General features: G+C 40.2%; 1 protein-coding gene across 1 annotated transcript in view; it reads left to right on the plus strand.

The window, feature by feature from the left end:
- Window positions 1-27402, plus strand: part of UTRN (utrophin) — a 645934-nt gene that overhangs the window by 2189 nt on the left and 616343 nt on the right. Inside the window, exon 2 of the mRNA XM_006161924.3 lies at window positions 10859-11030. Coding sequence (XP_006161986.1) covers window positions 10952-11030 — 79 coding nt within the window. The 5' untranslated portion in view covers window positions 10859-10951. The remainder of the gene's footprint in view (window positions 1-10858; window positions 11031-27402) is intronic.

Consider the following 27402-nt stretch of genomic DNA (forward strand, 5'->3'; position numbering starts at 1 on the left):
TTGGGAACTGGCCCCCGCCTGAGGAAGCCTGGCTGGCGCCTGGGGATTGGTGCTGGAGGGCTCCGGGCACGGAGGCTGCGGCTTGCACAGTGACAGGCGAGAGCCGGCGTATGCGAGCTCCAGGGTACTTGAGCTTCCAGAGGACCGGGCGGCGACGGCCAGGCTTGACGGGTAGCTATTCCCCGCCCCCATTGCCAGCATTTATGGGACCGAGGAGACAGCTCTTTAACTGTCCTTTGGGTGTTTACCTAAAATTTATTGCCCCTGTAAACAGTATTAATCACAGTAGTGTTAACCTTCCCTGGAGCGCTTCCGAATGTGAATGGCAGTTGTTGGCACGCAGAGGTTTCCTTTACTGTTTCAAGCAGGGCGGCAAACTCTTGTCCCCTTCCACTGTCTCTGCTATTCCTAGGTTGCAAGAAACAGTTTTTGCCAGAAGACTTTCACTGTATTTCTATCATGATCACACATTTGCAATGACATATATTATTACATTGTATAATTCCCAAACCGGGAAAGAGAGTATATATTAAAACAGTTTTTGCCCAAGACCACTGCCTACCTTTTTAACCCTAGGTCTGTGTCCACACACTCCTGCCTTCTGGTCCATAGGACAACCAGAAACGACCTGAAGGAAGAGTTGGTAAATATGGAGCCCAGTTGATTGGTTTCAGTGAGAAACGGTGAGGCTAAACTTCACAGCACATCATTTTGAGGGAAGGGACACCTAGGTTAGTGGGTACAGTTGTGCAAGAGGCAAGCACCATCCCATTCATTTACTCTTGGTTCGTCACCCAGCTCTGTGTGGAGGAGGATGGCTTTTAAAGCCCTGGAAGTCGAGGGTCATGCTGGAACACGTTAGCGGTGAAACTGTCTGTTGACAACCAAGTTGGCAATGTAGGAGGTATCCCGTGTCCGTGTTACTTAGACGGTCCCCTGGCCATTTGTGGCAGTGAGGAGCAGGGTGGCTGTCACTGTTTAAATGGTCTGTTATTCTCCTCCCTCACCATTCTTGCATTGTCCTCTGACCCCCTTTTCTGCTGTACCTTTGCAACATGCAAGGGATTTTTATCGACAAGAATTGTCTTATGGAGGCTGGCAAGGAGAGCATTACAGAAGAGAAAGATTACTGGTATGTGCAAATGCAGTAAATCCCTGTGTAAACTGTTTACTTTTTTATGGAGTGGAAAAAGCCTTTGGGAAGCGTTGAAGTGGAGACCCTTGGCTGAGAGCAGTTGTGAAGGAGAGAGTCAGACTTATCTCTCAAAGGGAATAGCTCTTTCCAGGCAAGAGAATTTTTCTTGGTCAAACCTGATTTTTCATAATAACATTTAATATACATTCTTCTGAACAAAATTTTGGGTTCTCGAATATGATGAAATTAACTTAACAATTTAGCTTATATTTTAGTTATATACCTGAAGAAAGGAACATAATCACATAATACATAAATTCTTAATGGTATTAAATTATATAAAACATGAAAAAACTTTTTTATAGTCTCATGAAATCTGGCAGATTAAAGATCCAATCCCCATATTGCACCTTATCAAAGAGAAAATGGTTCTTAAAGCTTTAGAAAATCTACTAGAATACATCTTTTCTGAGTTGGTCAGGCAAAAATAGTTATATTTTCATATAAATTATGTATAAAACATACATATTTTAACATGTATCACATAGTACTATTGCATGGTGCATTTAAAATTTTAAAAATTTAATGCCATTTTTCTTTGCCATGGGGTGCATGCATTTGCCAGAGAAAGGCAGAGAGAGAGAGAGAGAGAGAGACAGAGACAGAGACAGAGGGAAAGTGAGAAATTATCTCTAGAAGGGATTGCCACACCTCAGTCCCTTTTCCTCGATTCTCCTCTTGGGATTTTGGGCATGTGTGCACATGTGCCTGGGTGTTTTTCAAGCCGCTGGGTCCAGGACTTGAACACTACAGTTGGCTCTGTGGGATCTAGCAGCCTAAACACCATGCCGTCCACTAGTCTGTATTTTTTGTTTCATTATTCGTGATAGAGTGCATGTGTGCCCCAGGATCTGGTCACCCTTGTTCCCCTTTTTCTAGTCCTCCAGCTGAATGGACATTGGGCACTGACAAATATGCTTGGTGTGACTAAGTAGGACCTCAAACCCTGGTTGTCATGTGGGATCCAGCTTCTCTTGAGCAGTGCATCACCTCTGCAGCCCGGTGCTGGCTGGCATGGTGTGTTCTTCAATGTTACAAGAGAAAGAAGTCTTCAACAAGTCATTAAAAATGGATATTATTTAAAAAAAAACTATGGGGACCAGCAGTTGGTGTAATGGCTATGTCGCTGGACTCCCACGTAGTCGACCGCGGTTCACGTCCCGGACCTGGTGGCTTAAAACTCACGCTGGGTGCGTGTGCGTGTGTGCCCAAGATCCCAAGAGGAGAATGGAGGAAAAAGGATTGCGACATGGCCATCCCCCTGGGGGGTGATTTTTCGCTTTCTGTCTCTCTGTCTCTGTCTGTCTGGCGAACGCCCTATGGCAAAAATCCCTCAAAAAAACAAAAACCAAAAAACTATGCATAGGGGGCCAGCAGGTGATGTGGTGGTTAAGGAGCAGGACTCCCACATGGTTAACTGGGGTTCAAGTCCTGGATCTGGCAGCTTGCTTTCTCACTTTCCCTCTCTTTCTCTCTCTGGTGAGTGCATGTGCACTGCAGCAATTTTAAAAAATAAAATAAAATAGATAATGCTAAAGAAACACTTTGCATGGATTTCAACTTTTTTGCACCAATGTAAACTTATATTTTAATTTCATTTTTGACATCCCCTCATAAAAAACATAAAATATGGGGACCAGCAGTTGACGTAATGGCTACGTCGCTGGACTCCCATGTAGTCGACTGCAGTTGAGTCCCAGTGGCTTAAACTCATGCTGGGCGCGTGTGCGTGCATGCCCAAGACCCTGAGAGGAAAATGGAGGAGAAGGGATTGCGGCAAGGCCATCCCTCCTGGGGGGTGATTTCTTGCTTTCTGTTTCTCTGTCTCTCTTTGTCTTTTTGGCGAGTGCATGCACCCCATAGCAAAAACCTCTCAAAAAATATGAAATGTAAAATATCACATATTTAAAAATAGTAATACTATTATATATAATGTGCTCTTGAATGAAGAGGTGGAGTTGTTCAATCTTGTAAACTTTGATTCTGATATCTATTTTAATATAGAAATTAATATATAGTATCTGCAGACTAATATTTGAGTGTTTTGACTGTATAGTCTTGATGACATGATTTCTTTTTCTTTTTTTTGGAGAGGTTTTTGCTATAGGGTGTGTGTGCTCGCCAGACAGACAGAGAGAGACAGAGAGACAGAAAGCGAGAAATCACCCTCAGAGAGCATGGCTACACCGGCATTCTTTCCTTCTCATTTTTTCTCTCAAGAACTTAGGCATGCATACACACATGCCCAGTGTGATTTTCAAACTGCCAGGTCCGGGACTGTAACTGCAGTACCCCTGGTGATTCTTTTTTTGTGGGGGGAGAGATTTTCACTATAGGGTGTGTGTGCTCGCCAGACAGACAGAGAGAGACATAGAGACAGAAAGCGAGAAATCACCCCCCGGGGGGATGGTCACACCGCAATCCCTTCTCCTCCATTCTCCTCTCGGGATCTTGGGCATGCACGCACACGCGCCCGGTGTGAGTTTAAGCCACCGGGTCCGGGACGCGAACCGTGGTCGACTACGTGGGAGTCCAGCGACATAGCCATTATGCTAACTGCTGGTCCCCATGAAATGATTTCTTGAACTGGCATGTGGATTCCTCTTAAGCAAGGCTGTTGACATGGCAGAGGTAAGCTATTGAACTTAAAACTGAATTTTGACACCATCCGGGTTGTTGGAGCGTTGTGTACCAAAGTTTTAGAACGATACAGTACTCCAATTATTGGCATTTTAAAGAAGGACTGGTACCATTGGATGGAACCCTCAATTCTTTAGATTCTAAACATGCTTCTGAATGGCTGCTAAAGGTGAAAATTACTTTAGTTTAAGTAATTCCAAAAGTAGTTAATAAGCTTAATTAAACTTAGTTAATAAACTCTTTAGTTTCTTGTAGGAGAAACATGCTCATATGACACCCTCTTACGCACCCCCTCCCTGCACCACGAGCCTTCTATCAGCCAGCATCATGAGTGGCTGGGTGGAAGGCTACCATTGGATGGAACCCTCAATTCTTTAGATTCTAAACATGCTTCTGAATGGCTGCTAAAGGTGAAAATTACTTTAGTTTAAGTAATTCCAAAAGTAGTTAATAAGCTTAATTAAACTTAGTTAATAAACTCTTTAGTTTCTTGTAGGAGAAACATGCTCATATGACACCCTCTTACGCACCCCCTCCCTGCACCACGAGCCTTCTATCAGCCAGCATCATGAGTGGCTGGTTAGAAGGCTCGTGGTGCACGGCCTAGAATGATTTTATTTGAGTGGCACCTATGTTGAGCAGAATTCATGTGATTATATCTTCCAGAATAAAATCTGTGTCAATGGTTAAAACATACAATTCACATTCATATCTCTAATATAAATGTGTCTGTAATATTCAGACGTATATCTCTAATCTAGACCGTTTCTGAGAGCCACACTTGTGTATTCAACGGCCTTTTCTTCATCTCCAGTAACACGTCTCTCAGAGGCACCTCTAACTCTGCACCTCTCACCACATTCGAATTTCTTTCTCCCAGCCATCTGTCCTCTGGTGTTCCCCAGCTTGGCGAATGATTCTCCTTCCATCTAATTGTTGGAGTCAAAATTGGGGAGTCATTTTGCTCAAAGTGTATTAAGCCTGTAATGTACAGTTGGTTCTCAAATCCTATTGACCTTCGTTGCAGTCTGTTACATTGCTAATAACAGAAAATACCCAAGTCTGAGTAACTTAAGAAAATACAAGTTCATTCAGCTCAAGGCTTGGGGGCCTGTGAGTCTAGGGGACACCTCTGTTGGGGTTCTTCTGGCTGCATCACAGCATGCTGGAGGGCAGAGGAGCATGGCCTGTGTCTGCTCTGGTTTCCTTTCTTAGAGACCCACCAGGAATCAGTCACTTGCCCTGTCCTAGTCACTTAGTCATTCCCAAAGGCCCCGCCTTTGACACGATAGAAGTATTAACTTTCCTCTTAATCTTTTCATGACTAAATCTCAACACATAAATTTTTGTGTTGACATATATATGTAATATATAGAGAATTTTTAGATACATATTTGTAATTTTTGTGTTCATATGTATTTAAAATCCAAGTGTCCCACTTATCTCCCCTTTTCTTTGGATCTATCTTTGTTCAGGACACAGTCATTTACTGTCTGTAGTATTACAGTACTCAGGTGCCCTTTAGATTCTCTATTTACTTTCTAATATTTATTTCATATTTTTCTTCCTGTCTCTCTGTGTGCATATGTATGCATATTTAATATACACACATACCAATATACATATAATATAGATGGGGATGAAGGGGTCTTTCACAATACAGAAAATGTGTATTATGAAAAAACTATGCATGAATGTCGTGGTTTTTTTACACCAAAATAAACTCATATTTTAAATCTATTTTGCCATGAACTTTTTAAGAAAACAATTATTTTTTAAATTTAATTAATTTATTTTTAAAATTTGACCACAAAGAGACAGAGAGAGACAGAGGGAAAGTGAGAAAGCAAACTGCTACGTCGGGACTCGAACCACAGTCAACCATGTTGGAGTCCAGTGCTCCAACTACGATGTCACCTGCTGGCCCCGCCATAAACTTTTTAAATCCTCTCATATTTGCTGCTTTGTTTGAATGTAAGGTAAAGACATTATCACACTTTATTGCTAAGTATGTCATTATGTGTCTCAGAATCACACAGTCTCCTGAATAACAATACCATTAACTAATAATGTTAAAGAAACTTAAAAATGGTACTAGTGTCTACTACATGATTCAGATTCAGACTTTCAAATGATCTTCTAAATGTTTTACTTTAAAACTCTGAATTCAGTTAAGGATTATGTTTGATCCTCGTGTCTATTTTATTTTATTTTTTGAGAGTTTTTTGTTATAGGGCACGTGCACTCGCCAGAAAGACAGAGACAGAGACAGAAAGCAAGAAATCACCCCCCAGGAGGGATGGCCATGCCGCAATCCCTTCTCCTCCATTCTCCTCTCAGAATCTTAGGCTCACATGTACACACGCCTGGCGAGAGTTTAAGCCTCTGGGTTTGGGACTCGAACCATAGTCGACTACATGGGAGTCCAGCGACATAGCCATTACACCAACTGCTGGTCCCTGTCATGTTTATTTAATCACCTTTAATTCACAAAATTCTTCCTATTTCAGGTAATTTTTCGATTTCATAACCTTGGTGGTTTTGAAAAGCCCAAACCATTTGTTTTGAAGAGTACCCACAGTCTGAATTTGTTTGCCCGTGATTAGCTTTGCATTAAACATTTTGGCACAGGTGCTGTTTAGGTGAGGTAGTATTTTGCATTGCATCATATTGGTTACGAAAAGTTTGATCACTTGGTTAATGTTAGGACTGTTTCCCCAGTATATTATGAGAAATTTCAAATGAACAGAGGAGTTAAAAGAACTTTAAATGAAACACATAGCCTAGTTTTATTACTTAGCATTTTGCTGTGTCCTGCCTCAGTCTTTGTTGCGTAGCACAAAATACTGGCCCACATAAAAGCCAGAATAAAAGGCCAGTCTGGGGCCAGCAGGTAAAGTGATGGTTAAGATGCTAGGAACCAGCAGGTGGTATAATGGTTACATAACTGGACTCCCACGTAGTTGACTGTGGTTCAAGTCCTGGACCTGGTGGCTTAAATTCATGCTGGGTGTGTGTGTGTGTGTATGGACGTGTCCAAGAGCCTGAGGGGAAAATGGAGTAGAAGGCATTGCAGTGTGGCCATCCCCCTTGGGGGGTGATTTCTTGCTTTCTCTCTGTCTCTCTGGTGAGTGCATGTGTCCTACAGCAAAAATCTCTTTCTTAAAGAAAAAATAATGCTAGACTTCCACATGGCTGGCCTTGGTTTGAACCCCAGATCTGGTGGCTTGAAAATTACGTGGGGTCCCTGTGCATCCAAAATCCCAGGAGAAGAATGGAGAAGAGATTACAGCATGGCTATCCCCCTTGGGGGGTGAGTTCTCACTGTCCCTCTCTGTGTCTTACGCTGGTGAGCACATGTGCTCTATGGTGCTGGACTCCCATGTGGCTGACCACAGTTTGAATCCTGGACCTGGTGGTTTGAAAACCATGCTGTGCACATGTGTGTATGTGACCAAAATCCCAAGAGGAGAATGGAGGAAAAGAGACTGCAGAGTGGCCATCCCCGGAGAAGTGATTTCTTGCTTTCTGTCTCTCTGTCGAGCGCAGTGCCCTATGGCAAAAATCTCTAAACAAAAGCCTATCTGATTATGTTACTTCCCTGCTTAATACCATCTACTGGGTCACCATTGCTCGTCAGATGAAGACCAAAGATTTGACATGGCCTCTGAGGCCCTGTCTCTGTTCTTGCCTACCTACCTACCTCACCTTGTTCAGTAGATACACTCGCTTCTTGGCCATCTTTCCTCCATAAATACTGACCTATGTCCAGATCTTTGAATGCTCCATGATTCTTTCTGTCACTTCACGTAGGAAGCTCTTACTTTTTCTCTTTCCATTTTCCCTTTTAGCTAATTGAATTCTTCTCATCCTCTAAGACTTGGCTTCAATGTCATTCATTAAGAAAGGCTTCTCAGATTGTCCAGGGCAGGTCAGATCCCTCTGTTGTATGCTGGTATTACTCTATGCTTCTCTTTTGTACATGTGTAGTTTATCAGTACTGTAATGAAATATTCCCAAAGGCCCCGCCTTTGACACGATAGAAGTATTAACTTTCCTCTTAATCTTTTCATGACTAAATCTCAACACATAAATTTTTGTGTTGACATATATATGTAATATATAGAGAATTTTTAGATACATATTTGTAATTTTTGTGTTCATATGTATTTAAAATCCAAGTGTCCCACTTATCTCCCCTTTTCTTTGGATCTATCTTTGTTCAGGACACAGTCATTTACTGTCTGTAGTATTACAGTACTTAGGTGCCCTTTAGATTCTCTATTTACTTTCTAATATTTATTTCATATTTTTCTTCCTGTCTCTCTGTGTGCATATGTATGCATATTTAATATACACACATACCAATATACATATAATATAGATGGGGATGAAGGGGTCTTTCACAATACAGAAAATGTGTATTATGAAAAAACTATGCATGAATGTCGTGGTTTTTTTACACCAAAATAAACTCATATTTTAAATCTATTTTGCCATGAACTTTTTAAGAAAACAATTATTTTTTAAATTTAATTAATTTATTTTTAAAATTTGACCACAAAGAGACAGAGAGAGACAGAGGGAAAGTGAGAAAGCAAACTGCTACGTCGGGACTCGAACCACAGTCAACCATGTTGGAGTCCAGTGCTCCAACTACGATGTCACCTGCTGGCCCCGCCATAAACTTTTTAAATCCTCTCATATTTGCTGCTTTGTTTGAATGTAAGGTAAAGACATTATCACACTTTATTGCTAAGTATGTCATTATGTGTCTCAGAATCACACAGTCTCCTGAATAACAATACCATTAACTAATAATGTTAAAGAAACTTAAAAATGGTACTAGTGTCTACTACATGATTCAGATTCAGACTTTCAAATGATCTTCTAAATGTTTTACTTTAAAACTCTGAATTCAGTTAAGGATTATGTTTGATCCTCGTGTCTATTTTATTTTATTTTTTGAGAGTTTTTTGTTATAGGGCACGTGCACTCGCCAGAAAGACAGAGACAGAGACAGAAAGCAAGAAATCACCCCCCAGGAGGGATGGCCATGCCGCAATCCCTTCTCCTCCATTCTCCTCTCAGAATCTTAGGCTCACATGTACACACGCCTGGCGAGAGTTTAAGCCTCTGGGTTTGGGACTCGAACCATAGTCGACTACATGGGAGTCCAGCGACATAGCCATTACACCAACTGCTGGTCCCTGTCATGTTTATTTAATCACCTTTAATTCACAAAATTCTTCCTATTTCAGGTAATTTTTCGATTTCATAACCTTGGTGGTTTTGAAAAGCCCAAACCATTTGTTTTGAAGAGTACCCACAGTCTGAATTTGTTTGCCCGTGATTAGCTTTGCATTAAACATTTTGGCACAGGTGCTGTTTAGGTGAGGTAGTATTTTGCATTGCATCATATTGGTTACGAAAAGTTTGATCACTTGGTTAATGTTAGGACTGTTTCCCCAGTATATTATGAGAAATTTCAAATGAACAGAGGAGTTAAAAGAACTTTAAATGAAACACATAGCCTAGTTTTATTACTTAGCATTTTGCTGTGTCCTGCCTCAGTCTTTGTTGCGTAGCACAAAATACTGGCCCACATAAAAGCCAGAATAAAAGGCCAGTCTGGGGCCAGCAGGTAAAGTGATGGTTAAGATGCTAGGAACCAGCAGGTGGTATAATGGTTACATAACTGGACTCCCACGTAGTTGACTGTGGTTCAAGTCCTGGACCTGGTGGCTTAAATTCATGCTGGGTGTGTGTGTGTGTGTGTGTGTGTGTGTGTGTGTGTGTGTGTATGGACGTGTCCAAGAGCCTGAGGGGAAAATGGAGTAGAAGGCATTGCAGTGTGGCCATCCCCCTTGGGGGGTGATTTCTTGCTTTCTCTCTGTCTCTCTGGTGAGTGCATGTGTCCTACAGCAAAAATCTCTTTCTTAAAGAAAAAATAATGCTAGACTTCCACATGGCTGGCCTTGGTTTGAACCCCAGATCTGGTGGCTTGAAAATTACGTGGGGTCCCTGTGCATCCAAAATCCCAGGAGGAGAATGGAGAAGAGATTACAGCATGGCTATCCCCCTTGGGGGGTGAGTTCTCACTGTCCATCTCTGTGTCTTACGCTGGTGAGCACATGTGCTCTATGGTGCTGGACTCCCATGTGGCTGACCACAGTTTGAATCCTGGACCTGGTGGTTTGAAAACCATGCTGTGCACATGTGTGTATGTGACCAAAATCCCAAGAGGAGAATGGAGGAAAAGAGACTGCAGAGTGGCCATCCCCGGAGAAGTGATTTCTTGCTTTCTGTCTCTCTGTCGAGCGCAGTGCCCTATGGCAAAAATCTCTAAACAAAAGCCTATCTGATTATGTTACTTCCCTGCTTAATACCATCTACTGGGTCACCATTGCTCGTCAGATGAAGACCAAAGATTTGACATGGCCTCTGAGGCCCTGTCTCTGTTCTTGCCTACCTACCTACCTCACCTTGTTCAGTAGATACACTCGCTTCTTGGCCATCTTTCCTCCATAAATACTGACCTATGTCCAGATCTTTGAATGCTCCATGATTCTTTCTGTCACTTCACGTAGGAAGCTCTTACTTTTTCTCTTTCCATTTTCCCTTTTAGCTAATTGAATTCTTCTCATCCTCTAAGACTTGGCTTCAATGTCATTCATTAAGAAAGGCTTCTCAGATTGTCCAGGGCAGGTCAGATCCCTCTGTTGTATGCTGGTATTACTCTATGCTTCTCTTTTGTACATGTGTAGTTTATCAGTACTGTAATGAAATAATTTGTTATGTAATTAATTGTTTAGTGTCTATAAGCTCCATAATGGCAGAAGTTATATCTCTTATTGATCACATATTCCTATTGCCTGGATTGGTGCCTTACAAATGATAGGCCCTCCGTGAATATTTGCTGAATGAATGGTTACTATATATAACTCTATATATTAAATTGACACACACACATCTCAAATCAATAGTTTACCTTTTGTCTTTTTTTAATTTTTTTTTTTTTAGATATTTGTGTCAAGCTGGATCATTATAGAAAGTTGAAAGTCTTAAAAAAAAGGATTGGATAGACTCTTTGGATTACTCTGAAACTCAGCCAACATGGCAAAGTATGGAGAACACGAAGCCAGGCCTGAAGATGGACAGAATGAATTCAGTGATATCATTAAGTCCAGATCTGGTAGGTAACAGGAGCTGAAGACAACTGTGGATTTTTATATATACACTGTTTAGAAGTGTCTTGGCTTATGTTGCATTCTTCTTGTGGGAGAAACTTTTTCTGAGAAACTTAATTCTGACAAATGACTCTTATTTTGCAAAAGGTAATATGATGTCTCTGAGCGTCCTACTTACCTTCGCAACCTGGTTTTGTCTCATTGTATGTTGACCGGCGTTTCTTGGTGCAATTGCTATTTGTAGCTGAGTAGTGTTCATTTATACGACTGCCCCATTAAAATACAAAAATATAGTTGAGCATTCTCTTGAAATGGAAGGGATTGTATGCTTAAAGTAGGAGCACCGCTGTGTCTGGCAGGAAGAATCTTCTCTTATTTTGATTCCATTACCATGTGTTCACACCCTCATCCCCACTGGGGACGTGGCCAGGCTAACAAACCTATCTTTGCTCCTCTTTTTGAAACGTCTTAAGAAGCTTCTGCGAGTTCAGTTTTCGCCTAAATAATCTAATAAACTAGGTTAAAACAGAGGAATGGTTTTCATAGAAACATTTAAATTGGGGACCTCAGGATCCTATTCCTTCCCCTAATCTTTTTCTGTAACTGAGTGCTTTTTGACTTAAGCTGTATGAATGAATCAACTGGGGAGTTTTAAAAAATGCAGATGCATTGACTTGACTCCAGACCTACTGAATAAAAATTTATGTATTTTTATAAAGCTTCAGACTTGATTCTAAGATGTCTAAAGGGGAGATATTTTTGAGTAGGCAGGGCCTTTTTGAGCTTTGAAAATTACACAGAACTCCACCCTTGGTGTGAACACTATAGTTAAGTAACTTCAAGACTTACTTTGAGGTATGAAATGACATCTAGGGTAACTTTAAAAACCGAAAAGGAACCCGAAGGCTGTTTTTGTTGTGTTGCCCATCTTTTTATTATGTTAAGAACTTACTTCACATTATTTGAAACTATAGAAATATGCGCTGACAATATGATCTAATTAACTGTCTTCAGACAGATCTAGCCCTTCGTGATTCTGGTGCTGGTTGATTGGTAAAGATTGTAGTTGTTATAGACTGGGCTCTAAATACGTGGTAACTGTTGTGTAGTTTGTAGACTCTTTTGGAGTTTCAACTTAATAGCCTTAAAGTATGCTTGGAGGGTAGTCTGCTTCTTTAAAATTCTTTTAAATGTTTTAATAGTATGAAGTACTGTATGAATGCAAGGAATTATTACTGTCTTCTGTAGAGAATGTATATTCAGACGGTTGTAACAGGAAAATGGAAGAAAGACAATTTAATGTTTCCATACTTGTCACAGTCTATAAATTGTGAAGAGGCATATTATTAAATAGTTTTCTTTCTAATGTTAGAGAGTGTTGATGCATGAGGGGGGAGGAGGGAGGGAGGGAGGGGAAGAGAGAGAGAGAGAGAGAGAGAGAGAGAGAGAGAGAGAGAGAGAGAGAGAGAAGTATGAACGTCTCCTCATGCTGTGATCCCCTTTTTCCAGCCCTGCAATGCCTCAGTATCTTGGGAACCTGCATGCAGGTTTTCAAGCCCACCTGGAGAGCTGAACTCTCTATCCCTCAGCAAAGTGACACCATTACTCCACAGTGACTGAACCCTTAAATAGTTTTCCATGGTGTTAAGGCCTTTGATATTTAAACTTATACTTCAGCCATGTCCACAAAAGAGTATTTATATAAGTTTTAAAATACTGGATATATATGATGAGAACATAAACTTCCAAACTATTTTTTAAATTTAAAATAATCATTTAAAAAGGCTGGTAAAAATTATAACCTATTTTTAACAAGTGCATATTAATTGGCCAAGTAATTCTATTTCTAGAATTTTCCTCAAGGCAGCACATAAAAATGAACATTCAAGAAGTTCATCATCATATCATTTATAGCAGAACAAAATGTAAATATCATAAAGATCCAATATTGAGGGCTGATTACATCATTATTACCCTAAGTATTTTGGGAGAATTGCAAGTTCTATGATTGTTAATATGTGATTCAAAAATGAGCATCTCAGTCAAACAAGTATTTAAACTTACTCTTTCTTTACTGTATTACATCTGAACAGATCCTAGAGAATCTTACCAGTGATTAAATTAAATGTTAAAATTACAGTAGGGGGCAGTCGGTGGCATAGTGGTTAAGGCACTGAACTCCCATGTGGTTGACCATGGTTTGAGTCCTGGGCCTGGTGGCTTGAGACTCATGCTGGACACAGGTGCATGTGTGCCCAAATTCCAAAGAAGAGAATGGAGAAGAAGGGATTGTGGCATAGCCATCACCCCTTGAGGGTGATTTCTTGCTTTCTTTCTCTTTCTGTGTCTCTTGTCTTTCTGTCTCTCGGATGAGCATACATGCCCTATAGCAAAAATCTTTCTAAGAAGCAAAAATAATAATAACTAAAGTAAAAGAACTTTTTTTTTTTTTTTGGCTGTAGGGTATGTGTGCTTGCCAGAGAGACAGAAAGACAGAAAGCGAGAAATCACCTCCCAGGGGGATGGGCATGCCTCAATCCCTTCTCCATTCTCCTCTTGGGATCTTGGGCGTGCACACATATATGCCTGGTGCAAATTTCAAGCCATCAGGTCTGGGACTCAAATTGTGGTCGACTATGTGGGAGTCCAACAACGCAACCGTTATACCATCTGCTGATCCCAAATCAAATAAATAATTCTTAAAAAAATTAAATTAGCTATATTCATGAAGTAGCAAATTATACACTCATAAAAACCAAATGTATGTGTGTATGTATGTGCCTGTACATACTAGGTTATCGGGAAAGTCATGATGCATTTTTGCATAGAAAACATAGAAAAATACATCATGACTTTGCCAGGCTGCTAATAGAACTATATCCTCAATAAATTGTTAAATAAAAACATCTGTGTTATGTAAAGCTACTAATGTGAAAAGTATTTTTATTTTTTAATTGATGAAATGGCCCAGCAGGTGGTGTGGTGGTTAAGGTGGCTGGATCCCACATGGGTGACTACTGCACAGTTACGGACCCAGCAGTTTGAAAAACACACCAGGCACATGTACCGTACATGCTCCAAATCCTGAGAGGGGAATGGAGGAGAAGGAACTGTGACTTGGCCATTCCCCTTGGGGGTTGCTTTCTCACTTCCTTTCTCTCTCTTTCTGGCTCTTCACTCATCCTATAGCAAAAAATCAATCAATCAATCAATCAATAAAATTAAGAAACACTAAAACATTAATAGTGATCACCTTGGCTTTTTTGAGACTAGTTTTCTCTTTTTGCTCATATGAATGTTCTATAGTTCTTCAAAGAATCTGTATTACTTAGTGCTTATATTTTTAAAGACTCTCAAATTGCTTCGAGTGTTTTAATGCCGATGTTATGACTATAACTTTTTTCCTTTGGTGGCACCTACTTCAAAACACATTGAAAATTTAGCTGTTGCATAGTTGAGATATAAATCACATTCTTTTGGCTGGATTATGTTGCAAAAGCCAGTAGATAAATTTGGATTTGAATGAGGCTATTAACCTCAATTTCACTTCTGGAAGGCACTTTTTTATATTTTAAAGGCAAATGCCTTGTATACAGTGGTAATATCTCATGGCATTCCAAAATTTATGTATTATTTATGTAATAGTTTAGGTTAAGTTATAGGAATCATCTATATATGATTTATATTTTTGAAAGATATTTCCTCAGGCATGTTCTATGGTAAATTTGCTTTTTCATTTTAAAAAATAATTATTTATTTATTTAATTTTATTTGTTATTATCATTTTTTAATTTGACCAGAGAGAGACAAAAAGAGAGAAAGGGAAAGTGAGAAAGCAAGCCAGGCCTGCAGGTTCGGGACTCAGACTGCCATTGGCCATGTGAGAGTACAGTGTCTTAACCACCACACCACCTGCTCTTTCACTTTTTAAAAAAGAAGTGCTTTCCTATAAGAGAATTTTGATTCTGATCTGCTGCTCTAGATTTTTTTTCCGTTAAGAAATTGGGTGGCAGTGGGATGGGGGTGGAAATTGTGGTGGAAGAAAATTGATGTTAAGAATATATTGGGTCAGCAGGTGGTGCAGTGGTTAAGGTGCTGGAATCCTACATGGTCAATCACTGTTTGAATCCCGGAGCTGGCAGCTTGCTTTCTCACTTTCCCTTTCTCTCTTTTTGTGGTCAAATTAATAATAATAACAAATAAAATAAAAATTCTTTAAAAAAATATTGGCCCTATTGCAAAAAAAGAAAAAAAAAAAACCTCAACTTAATCTCTTGGATTATGAAGATTGTTCTCTTCTTTCTCCTTCCAAAATTCTTGACTTTCAATAGTCTAAAAGCCTGGCATAATAACAATTTGTGTGTATTTTATGTTGAAGTATGGGCTTGTTTGTGTTGCCCTCATTCAGTTGTAGTTCACTTCATGTTGTGTGTAAGGCTTTTTATTTTATTTTTGAAAGGCATTTTTCATGGTCTAAACAGAAACATAGTAATCAAGATAGGTGATGAGGGCCGACTGCATGGTTTGTGGTTTAGAAATACTTAAACATAAAAATGTAAAATGGTTGGGATGACTAGTTTGAGTACCGGACCAGATAGCTTCAGAAACATGATAGGCATGTGTGCATGCTTGCCCAAAATCCTGAAAAGAGGGAGCAATGGACTGTGGTGTGACCTTTCTTCCACAGGGGATGCTTTCTCTTTTCCCTCATTCTCTGTCTCTCTCTCTGGTGAGTGCAAGTGCCCACTAGCAAAAAAATGAAGATAGTAATGAAATAGTTTCTTGAGTTTAAAAGCCATGCATTTATTTATGGTTGCATTACTTTTGCCTTGGATTTGAGTAAAGTTTAGAAAAGAATTTGAAGGAATTTGATCTTTAATGATCAAGAATTTGGGTTAGATAAAAGTAGATCTTTCTTTTCTAACTGAAAGGCATGTAAGTCAAGTTTGTCACCAATGACATGCTTTTTAAAAATTTAATTTAAAATTAAGTTTATTTTTTTAAGAATTATTTATTTAATTTTTATTTATTATTTTTTACTTTGACCAGAGAGACAGCGAGAAAGGAAAGAGAGAAAGCAAGCTGCCCAGTCCAGGACTTGAACTGTGGTCAGCTATGTGGGAGTCCAGTGTCTTAACCACCATGCTACCTGCTGTCCCTGCCAACCGGGTATTCATACCACAGTTCACCCCTTGACCCCTTAGCCAAGCTGGCCTGAATCATAGACACATACTTGTCCTGGCATGCTTGGGTAGGTCTGGGGATGAGAACCCAGGACCTTTCCCCGTTGGTACAGTTGGGTTACTATTGTACCACTATCTGACCCCCTCAATGAGATGGTTATTCCTTTTTATTCCTGACAGAAAATACACATACAGGTGTGCGTGCATGTGAGTGAGCAATGAGCGCGCTCCACAAGCTCAGTCATACCATCATCCCCTTCCTCCGTTCTTGCAGCCCATTGGATCCTAGGCATTTGTGTGTATGCCTGACATATTTTAGGCCAGGGCGGGCACATGTCATATGCCTGGCATGCTTCAAGCCAGCTAGACTGGGGATTCAAAGTGATTGCCATGTGGGACCTGGCCTCTCTCGAGCAGTGCATTACCGTTGTGCCATGGACCTTGCATTCCATACGACCTATAAAAGACCTTGCGTAGGAAGCATGGTGTTAACAGTTACCGTTTCTTCCTGCACATGCTGTCGTCTTGTCCAATGCTGGGATCTGATTGTCGGGGGAACCTTTTAAGCTGTGTAACGCTGCCCTGCCTGTGATGTGATCACGCCGCCTCTGCATACCTACAATGATGGATCTCCCTGGGATGATAATGATAACACTTCTAGCAGCTGAAATTTATTGGCTACATTCTGTGTGCAGATGTGTTACTAGGCATTTAATCCTTGCAACCCTATTTCACAGATGACAAAGAAGTAATTCGTTGCTCTGGCTTTCTTTTTATATCTCCAAAGGCCCAGTTGAGCCTACCTCAGGGCCTTTGCACATCCCTCTTCTTCCTGCCTTTGCCTAGCTGGTTCCTTCTTACCATTTAGTTATAGGCTTAAATATCACCTCCTTTCAAAGATTTTTAAAAAATTGATAAAAGAAATTTGCTAGAGAGCACATGTTTTAATTAAAAAGATAGAGAGAAAGAGAGAGAGAGAAAGCAACCTTCCCCTCCACTCAGCCATGGCAGATGACTATGCTGCAGTCCCTTCTCCTGTATTCTCCTTTTGGGATTCTGGACACACATGCACATGTGCTTGGCAGGTTTTTCAAGTCACTGGTCCTGGGACTCAAACCATGTGATTGACCATATAGATCCAGTTACCTAACCACTATGCTACTGGCTGACCCTCAGTCTATGACTTTTGATTGCATCACAATTTTTAAAAAATAATTCTTTATTTAATTTTATTTGTTATTATTATTTTTCAATTTGCTATAGGGCACATGCGTTCACCAGAGGGGGAGAGAGAGAGAGAGAGAAAACATGAGAAAGTAAGCCATCAGTTCTGAGACTTGAACCGTGGCCAGCCATGGGGGAGTCCGGTGGCTTAACCGCCATGCCACCTGCTGGCCTCTGCATCAGAATTTTTAAGTTCTTTGTATTGTCCTTGTTGCTATCTGGTACTTGTGTTGTATATTTGTTAATATCCTTTCCTCTAGAATTTAACCCACAGCAGGGACCGGGCATCCCTGGCACCTAGCCCAGTGTCTAGTTCATACTAGGTGAGTGGTAGAAGTCTAAAGAGGCTGCAGAATGTAATAGTGCCAGAGCTGGGATTAGAACTCAGGTAATCTGACTCCAGAAATCCAACATTTGACCTGTATGTAGTGCCAAATCTCCTAATTTAAAGACCATTTATTCAGTTGTTGCTGGATGAGTTTTCATTTTGTGCCTAAATATATCCCTTATAATTTTTTTAAAATTTATTTCTTCCAAGGAGGAAGAGAGAGACAGGTATCCTTAATGGGGTTTTCATGCCCAATCCACCCTCAGCCAGCTGGGATCATGGGCACACAAGCCTGGTGTGTACAGGGAGACCTCAGGATACAAACCCAGGACCTTCCTGTGAGACTTTACTGCCATGCTTCTTAGGCTCACCAATATCTCTTTCAAATTTCCACTTTATCAGTTGTATTATGTTTGTACATCCTTTCTAAGACATTATTTTCAAGACAGGTGTGTTTTTGACCTGTAGTGGGAAAAACAAATCTCACGTTCGTCCTTTGTGCTAGTTTTCTTATCTTCTAATTTAAGGTTACATCTGTATTTGCTTCCTTGATTGAAAAATTCTAAATAGATGACATCTGGACTTTCCCTGTGTGGTGATCAAGTTTGGGACCCTGGACTGTAAGGCGAGCTTCTCTGAGGCCCTGGTTTGCATCACAGGTCTGCCAAGAGAGGGTTGATTATAAGAGACACAATTTTCTGCTCACAGGCCTGTTATAGCCTTCCCTTGGTTTTGGCTCTGGTGTCTGTCATTCTCTGTTAAGGGTTAGCAAAGGAGAAAATACCAGAGGACAGGCAGTCCTTTGGGTGGGAGATAGAGAAATTGATAATCTGTTTCTGACGTGAATTTCCTTTCTGTCTTTTCCTCTGAGGGCTGCTCAAAGCTTTTAACTGGTTGGTGAAAAAAGGTAGTGGATTTCAGATGCACTGACATTTGGCACAGTTTAAGTCCTGGTCTGATGCCCAGATAGGTATCTGTGGTATTGAAAGAGTTGATAGAGGTGCTGGGGGTGGGGAGAAAAGAGAGACCAGTGAATAAAAATAAAACAAATTCTTTAATATGGACTATTATATCTTGTTACATGTATATGAACCTCTCAAAAATATCCTATATTTGCAGTATTATCAACTTGCTTAACCAGACCCAGTTTTATAAAACTTATGAAGATTATCTTATTATTATTATTATTATTTTTATCTCTCAGAAACTCTTTTTTAAGAAAGACAGTGGTGAAGCCACATTTAAGCAATCATTGGTCTACTTCTTTCTCTTTCATTTAAGGAAATATCAGTGAGGGGATTTTTTTAAAACAGCTTCAGAGACTATGAAAAATAGTATTATTATTACTATTATTTTTATCTCTCAGAAACTCTTTTTTAAGAAAGACAGTGGTTAAGCCACATTTAAGCAATCATTGGTCTACTTCTTTCTCTTTCATTTAAGGAAATATCAGTGAGGGGATTTTTTTTAAAACAGCTTCAGAGACTATGAAAAATAGTTCTTTTTTTTTTTTTTTTAAACCTCTCCCTCCTGAAGCTTTATTTGGCTGGAATACCTGTGTTGTAAAGGAAAGTCTTTGAGCAGGTTTGGTTTTTTTCCATGAGCCCTGGGGATTTGTGTTGATGGACAGTAACCCTGATGGAAATTCGACTCTGGAAGAGGAGAGCAGCTATTCTTGTAATGCGCGTAAAAATATTCTCCATGTCGTTACCTCATTATGCTGAAGTAGTGCAATCATCAGAAAGTTTTCCGTATTAATGTGATTCTCATGACCTGTTACTGTGGTTGTGAAAGCTTTATAGGATATCCATTCACGACCGGAAAACGTGAATTGCTGAGAATGATTCTAAGCAAAGGAAGTACATTAATTATATAGACAGGATGGAAAACTCTATTTTATTGAACCTTATTTGAACCCAGATGTTTGAACTAGATGCTGATATGAAGATTTTTCTGGGAATGAGGGAACATGCAAGACCATTTAAGCAGTTGTAAATATTAGTTAAAATTTAACTGAAAGCAGTGGAGAGAAGGTCGCTCAGGTGGTTTCAGATGTATGGGCGAGGTTTCCCTTTTCTTCCTCTGAAGCTGGGTAGGGAGGCTTAAGTATTTACTGTGTTATGTTTTTATCTTTTTGTATCCCTTACCTGTTTAATAATAAATACATTCAACCCAATATTTGAAATGTGAGTCAGTTTGTGTTTTTAATATATATTTATTCCAGGGATGGTAGCTTGTGGACTGCGAAATTGAAACCAAGACCCCTCCTTTCCCTTTCACTTCCTCTGCCCTGAGTTTACGCGTGCTGACTCCTGGCGGCAGGTGAAGTTTCCTGCTTCTATGTGGTTTCTGATGTGCATTGCATGCTCGTGCCCTTGGCTACACTGAGGTTTATGTACTCCCTGTGGGGCCTCTCTATCAGACGCTTGTTCCTTTGACTTTGGTAAAGGGAATTGCTCCTGGTACGCTTTTCAAGCTGCTAGGGCCAAGATCTGAACTGGGGTTGACTATGTGGGATCCTCCTCTCTTAACCAATAGGTTACTAGCAAGCCTCCCAATTTTTAAATATTTTTTAAGAAAGAAAAAATTCCATAATGACATTCTTATGTAGCAGAGAAATCCAATAAAAAAATATGTTGTGTCTCTACATTGATACAATTGGAATGAATACATCTGATGTTTCACAAATATTTGTTTAAATCTTCTGTAATCCCATAGTTTTAATATCTGCAGATTCCTTTAATTTTCTTTTCTTTTTTTTAAAAAAATTATTACCAACATTTGTAGTGCTTTTGTTTTTAGTTTCTTTGTTTTATGAATGAGAGAGAGCGAGAGACAACCTTCAACAGGGTGTTGATGTCACTGTCAACCAGCTTTCAGCCATCCCACGATCATGGAGAAGTGTGTGCCTGGCATACTCAGGGAGGCCTCTGAACTTGAACCAAGAACCTTCCCATGTGAGATTGCCTCACAAAGTGTTGTGCTACATTGCTATAGTACTACCTAGCCACTCATACGTTGCTCTACAGACAGGAAGCGAGATTTAAGAGTCGTAGCACTAAAGTGCAAGTGGTCTGCATCTCAGATGAGCAAGGAAAGCTGTAGTCAAGTGCTCAAGATGACATTATCTCTATTTATAAACACTTTGCTTTAAACAGGTAATGGATTTTCTATAAAAGGTAATGGATTGGGGCAGGCAGGTGGCGTGGTAGTTGAGGTGCTAGACTATCATGTGGTCAGCCCTGGTTTGGGTCCTGTACCTGGTGGCTTGCTTTTTCTCATTTTCCCTTTTGTTCTCTCTCTGGTCCAATTAAAAAAATAAAAATAACAAATTAAATAAATAACTCTTTAAAAATGTAATGGATTTCATTATATTGAACATTGTTTTCTTTGCCCTGTATTTTGGAGTTTGAGTTGTGCTGAGTGAAGGTAAGATTTAGGGAAATGAGTCAGGAGAGAGATGAAACTTGGTGCACTTCTTTGGGGTCCTGTTGGGCCTGAGGAGAATACCGAAATATTACATTTCCTAATGAGCCCCTTAGTTGTCGTCTTGGTGTATTCAGTCTCTTTCTACAGTGAATCACATGTCATATCCTGAACCTTTCCTTGGGTAAAACATGGGCATGAGGTCTTCTGACTAATTCATTGAAAAAATTATCGTGCGTATTTTCTAAGACATTATTTCCAGGACAGACAAGTTTTGAACCTGGCACGATTTTTAAGCCACTAGGTCTGGGAGTAGAACCTCAGTCAGCCATGTGGGAGTCCAGCACCTTAACCACTGTGCCGCATGCTCGCCCTTTGTTTCCCTGTTTTTAAAATTCTAAATAGGTGACATCTGGTGCTTATATTTAATATAACTATACTTCCTTTTGAAATAAAATAGTCTGCCTACCATTCTTTTAAAATGAGTTAATTTTAAAAGCAGAATAATAACTTTTAAGTGGAAATTGAATTAAGGAGTTAAGTGATGTGTCGACTCTCATAGCAAGTTCTGTGTGTCTGTAGAAACATTCCAGAGGTCTTGTGATGTCCTTATAGTCAGGAATCAAACCAAACTAAATCAAACCGAACAACAGACCCCAGATCTCTTAGAGAGCTTGGATTATTGGCAGTAACATCATTGAGCACTATTTTTTTAATCTCTTTGAAGATATAAAAAGGGATTTTCATTTCTGCAGTGATTAAACAGTCTATAAGGTGATTTGAGGTATATAACTGCTTCTCTATATGTCATTGTATGAAATTTAAGATCACATCTCAGATTTTTTTTTATTCTTGAGAAAGAGAAAGTGTGTATATGGGAGAACCCCCTGTCCCAGCTTCCCAGTCAGGACCATAGGCTCTTGGACTATTTAGGTTTGGCCAGGAACCAAACCCAGGCCTCCTATGTGGCTCCCGCCATCAGGTAGTGGTGCCTTCTCACTTCCACCACAGCTCAGAATGCAACAGGACCTGTTCCTGTGGCAGTTTTAAGATTGAGGGTAAAAAAGGAACACCTAGTTAAGTGTGAGTGAGATGATAATCTAAATCAGAAAAGAGACTTTTCTGCAGAAGTTGGCCATTTTGAAGTGTGGCATAAATTTTAATGAACCAGTTAAGAGGAAGCCTCTTCAGATTTATTTGAAACAAAGAAATCATAAAATAAACCCAGTGAAATCTACCCCCCAAAAAATAGACTTAAAAACAAAATTTTGGGGACCAGCAGATGGTGTAAAGGTTATGTCACTAGACTCCCACATAGTTGACCACAGTTTGAGTCCTGGACCTGGCAGCTTAAAAATCATGCTGGGCATGTTATGTGTGAGTGCCCAAAATCCTGAGAAGAGAATGGAAGAGAAGGGATTGCAGCATAGCTATCCACCCTTTGAGGGTGATTTCTCTCTTTCTGTCTCTCTGTCTCTCCAGCAAGCACATATGTCCTATAGCAAAAAATCTTTCTTAAAAACAAACAAAACCAACACAATTTGGGTCCAGACTTGGTAGTAGACCAAGACCACATGGGAGGCCTGGGTTTAATTCTTGTCTTCTACCTTGAAAGGTGGGGATGAGTGAGTAGTCCTAGCTACTGGGGCAGGAGGATTCAAGCTCATGCTAGTGGGGGCAACAGAGCATGCTCCTGTCTGAATCAGCTGAATACAGAGGCTTGTGCCTATTGTCACAACTACTCACGAGGATGGGGCAGGAGGACTGTAACATAGAGAACCTCTGTCTTAAAAGAAAAAAATAAATCCAAGTTGTTCATCTCCACTTCTCATAGTGAATTTTGGTAGTGCTGAAATCATATTGTCTTTTAAAATTTTAAATGTAAATATTGACTTGGCATTGGGAGAAAGAGTCTGAATCTTATTTGGTGTTGAAGGCTCCTGGCCTTACCCAAAAGCCCAGTGTGTGGAAGGGCCCCTAAGTCAAACCTAGTGTGTATTCTAGTTTACTGTGTGTCCCCATGTAGTTCTCTTTGGCATGCAAAAGTGTCCTACTGAGTAATATAAAGACATTTATTCTTGTGTCTTTACATGTGGCATCAGTGGCCGGTTCCATAACATGTAGCATGTTGGAGTCTTAATTGCATATTCCCTTCCATATTTATTCTGTCTGTATAGAAAAATGAGAATTTAATTATAACTTCCATGTGCTTTTTCAATGCTCTATGTTGGAAAAATGTTATTTGAATACCACACACACTTGCCTCCTCTGCGTCTTAGGGTGGCTTTGCTGAGAATTCAGTGTAGGACAGATTTTATCTCTGGGCACTCGGCATCATGGCAAATTGCTCCAAGAGGAGGGGACCTCCCCTCCCCACCATACATATATGTGTAAATGAGACTTAGGGACGTCTAATGCCACCCTACTTTCCTGGCCACACTGCCCCACCCTGCCCTTTGCCCTTCCAAACCATCACAGAGGAGGCAAATGGGCCGGGTGAGGACCACTGGGGTCCTTCTCTTGCCTTTGTGACTTTGCTGGTTTTGTTTTCTACTTGATTGCTCTTCTCCCTACCTCACCTCTCCAGTTCTGAAACCTCTATCCTTCAAACATCAGCATAAATACCACAAAGCGTTCTGCTCTCCGATGACTGTGCCAGAATCAATCCTCCCCTCTTGTTCACTCTTTAATTCTATTTTTGGCTCTTCTGCCTTGGATGTGTGTATTTGCTTTTCTCATTTGACTTTGGATGACAGCCTTTAGCTTAAGCTCCCCACATACAGTAAGTGCCCAATAAAGACTTGCTGTACTCTTTGATGGTTTAAAAAATTAGACTTCCTTGTATGCACACTCCATACAGAAAATGGTTATTATTCAGTCATTTTTGCTTAAAGCTGGACTCAGAGGTGAGCAAGACACACCTCAGTCCTTCGGTGCTCTCAGGCTAATTGGAGAAAAGGAATGATTATTGATTGATGTTCCTGCACAAAAACTAGTGCTGTGTCTAAAAGGTGGTGGAGACATGGGAGGAGAGAAGACCGGCCTTGTCTTGCTGGGAATGAGGGTGGTCTGAGTAAGAGAAAGCCCTAATGGAGAGAAATCTGAGCTGCATCTTGAAGGATGCCTAGGAAGCAGCCATATGGGTGATGAGAGAACATTCCAGACTAATAGGGAAGAAAGCAAAGCATTTTGAATTTAGATCTGGTTGTTAAGTATGGCCAGGCAATGGTATGATGGGCGAGGCTGGGCCAGATTTAAAAAGCTTAAAGGATTTGATCTTTTCTGTGCAGGGAGCCTCTATGGGATTTTAAGTGGATGGCGGACTAGCTCAGTGCTGATATTCAGAAAGATAACTTGGTTGGCAATATGAATCACACACTTAGAAGGGAGCAGGGGGTCCAGAAGACAGAGGCATGGTGGTAACACAACTGGAATCACATGGGAGGATCCTAGGTTCATGTAATAGAGCTTCCCTGCACGTGTGAGCACATGTGCCTGTGATCCACACTGTCGAGGGTAGGGGAGATTACGGCATGGAGAACTGGGAGGGGATGCCTATCTTTATCATGAAAGACAGAAATACATTTAAATAAAAAAGGAAAAAAGGGAGCAGAGTTGGAGGGAGGCAGGGAGCACACGGAGCTGGAAAACTCATTGAGGTTAAAGGTGAGGGGACTCGGGCCAGAGTGGCACAGGTGGAGATGAGATAGGAGAAAGGATTTGAAAGATGGTGACCAGTTACTACAATATGATGTCTCAATGTACACTTTGCCTTCATGAGATTCGCTTTTTATTTAAAAATCAGGTATGTAATTTCAAAAATCATGTTATAATTCCACTTTTCAGTGCTTTCAGTTATTAGTTCTTCATTCAGAATTAATTTTCTTGATTTGATTAATTTATTAACATTTTAGAGTTCTTTCTGCTACTCAATGAAGTTGACGATCGCTGTTTTTCTGACGTTGCCTGTTGGTCAGTTTATGGAGGTCGCTTCAAATTGAGTTAAATTTCAAAAGCATTTGTGTTCTTTTCTATATATTCTGAAAGAATGGTCATGCTTTAAGAAAAAAAGTATTTTAATTAAAAGGAGAAAAAAAGATTCTTGTTTATGCAGTCCAGTATAACAGCTCATTGAAAAGGTAGCAGAGAAGGGAAATACTCATGTCTTCTGACAGTGAAGATGATAGTCTTGGACAGCTCACTGAGAATCTATATGCAAAATAAGCCTGGAAAACTATTTTAGAATAACTTTAATTGAATGATAGAATGTTTAACATGATGCTGTGAAGATAATGTCATCCTATATTATTAATTTCAGCCTCAACGAATAGGATGGAATAAATGCAAATTAAAAATAAATTAAGAGCAGATGTTGAAAAATATCTTTCATTTAGGCAATAATTAAGTGGTAGAAAGGTCATTGGTGCTCAGTCAATAACAACGGGATGCTCAGAGATCATAATTACGCAGGTAACAGATGCTTTTCTCAGTGTGATGCTCAGCTGTGGAGGCTTGGGGACTAGGAAAAAGAAGAGTGTTCCGCCTTTCGAATCCTTGTATTCGGTAAGCTAACTTCAAGTTCTAGCACACAAGTCAGTACTTGAGAATTAGTAGTTCCCTTAACCTTTAATAAAACACAAAAAGGTCTCATTTGCAAACTCTTGCAGGCGTGGCTGAATTGTGTGTTGGTGGTACCCAAGTTTTTGATTTCAGAATTGGTGGTTGCCTTAACCTTTAAGAAAAAACAAAAGGGTTCATTTGAACTCTTCGGGCTGAGTGTTGGTGGTATCTACCTCTTTGATTTGCCATTTTGTTGTCTTGTTCATCCCTGTGCTGGGTACTTGGGTTGACACAGAGTGAAGAAGACCCAGTGCCAGTCATGTGTATGTCACTTAGAAAGGGCAGTTATACAGGATTTAAAAAACCAAAAAAAAAAAAAAAACCCAAAACAAACAAACAAAAAACAAGATTAAGTAGTAGCAGGTGGAGCAGAGGTTAAAGCAGCTGGATCCTATGTGACCAACTAAGCAATTAGAGTCCTGGACCTTGCAGCTTCAAAATTATGCTGTGTGCATGTGCATGTGTGCCCAAAATCCTGAGGGGAGACTGGAAAAGAGTTTGTAGTGTGGCCATCCCTCCTGGGGGATGATTTCTTACTTTCCCTTTCTTTAGCACTCTCTCTGTCTCTCTCAGGTGAGCGCACACTCCCCATAGCAAACTAAAAAAGAAAGAAAGAAAGAGAAAGAAAGAAAGAAAGAAAGAAAGAAAGAAAGAAAGAAAGAAAGAAAGAAAAAGAAAGAAAGAAAGAAAGAGAAAAAGAAAGAACGAAAAAAACTAGATTAAACAGAACTGTTAAAAAGTAAAGCAGCACCGATTGATGGGTAATCTCACAGGAGGGGATGTCTGTCTAGGGGCCTCTTCACATGGTGGAAGAATAGATGTCTGAAGAATGAATTCAAGGGAGAGAAAGGTAGGGACATGAAGATAGCTTTTGAGCCAGAGGGACTCAGAGATGTGTCAGGTTTAGAAGTGAGGACTGTGACTTGCTCAGTATGGCTGAAGTGGAGCGCAGGAGAACTGGGCTGAGACCAGTTAATGACCAGCCACTGTTGGGAGTTTATATTACATCCTATGAATGGTAATGAACTTCTCAGAGGGATTAAAGTTTAAAAAACTCTTATTTTTATTTATTTTTTTAAGCTTATTTATTCATTTCTTCCATGAGACAAAGACAGAGACTGAGAAACAGCACCCCCAATAGAGTCCTGACCCTGTGATCCATCCTATCCTCAGCCAGCCCCAGATCATGGTTACACATGGACCTACATATTCAGGAAGGTCTCCAGATATGAACCCCACATCTTCCCATGTAGGTCAGTTTTTCAGAAGGTTGCATTTTACTAGTAGGCCACTGTCCAGCCCCATATTTTTATTTTTTTAAGACTTATTTATTTATTGAGAAAGAGAAACACATACCCTCAACAGAGTCTCACACCACAATCCATCCCCCTGCCAGTCTTTGGCAGGTTGCCAGGATCATGGGCATGCATGTACCCTGCATGTACAGGTCAACTTGGGAACTGGACCTTGGTCTTCTATATGGCTTCCAGCATCACAGAACATTGTAATACTGCTATGCCCTTGGTGCTGGGCCAAGTTAATATATGTTTTTTTTTTTGGAGAGGTTTTTGCTATAGGGTGCATGCGCTCGCCAGA

Source organism: Tupaia chinensis, unplaced genomic scaffold, assembly GCF_000334495.1.
Source record: "Tupaia chinensis unplaced genomic scaffold, TupChi_1.0 Scaffold139457_1, whole genome shotgun sequence".
NCBI classification, from domain to species: Eukaryota; Metazoa; Chordata; class Mammalia; order Scandentia; family Tupaiidae; genus Tupaia; species Tupaia belangeri.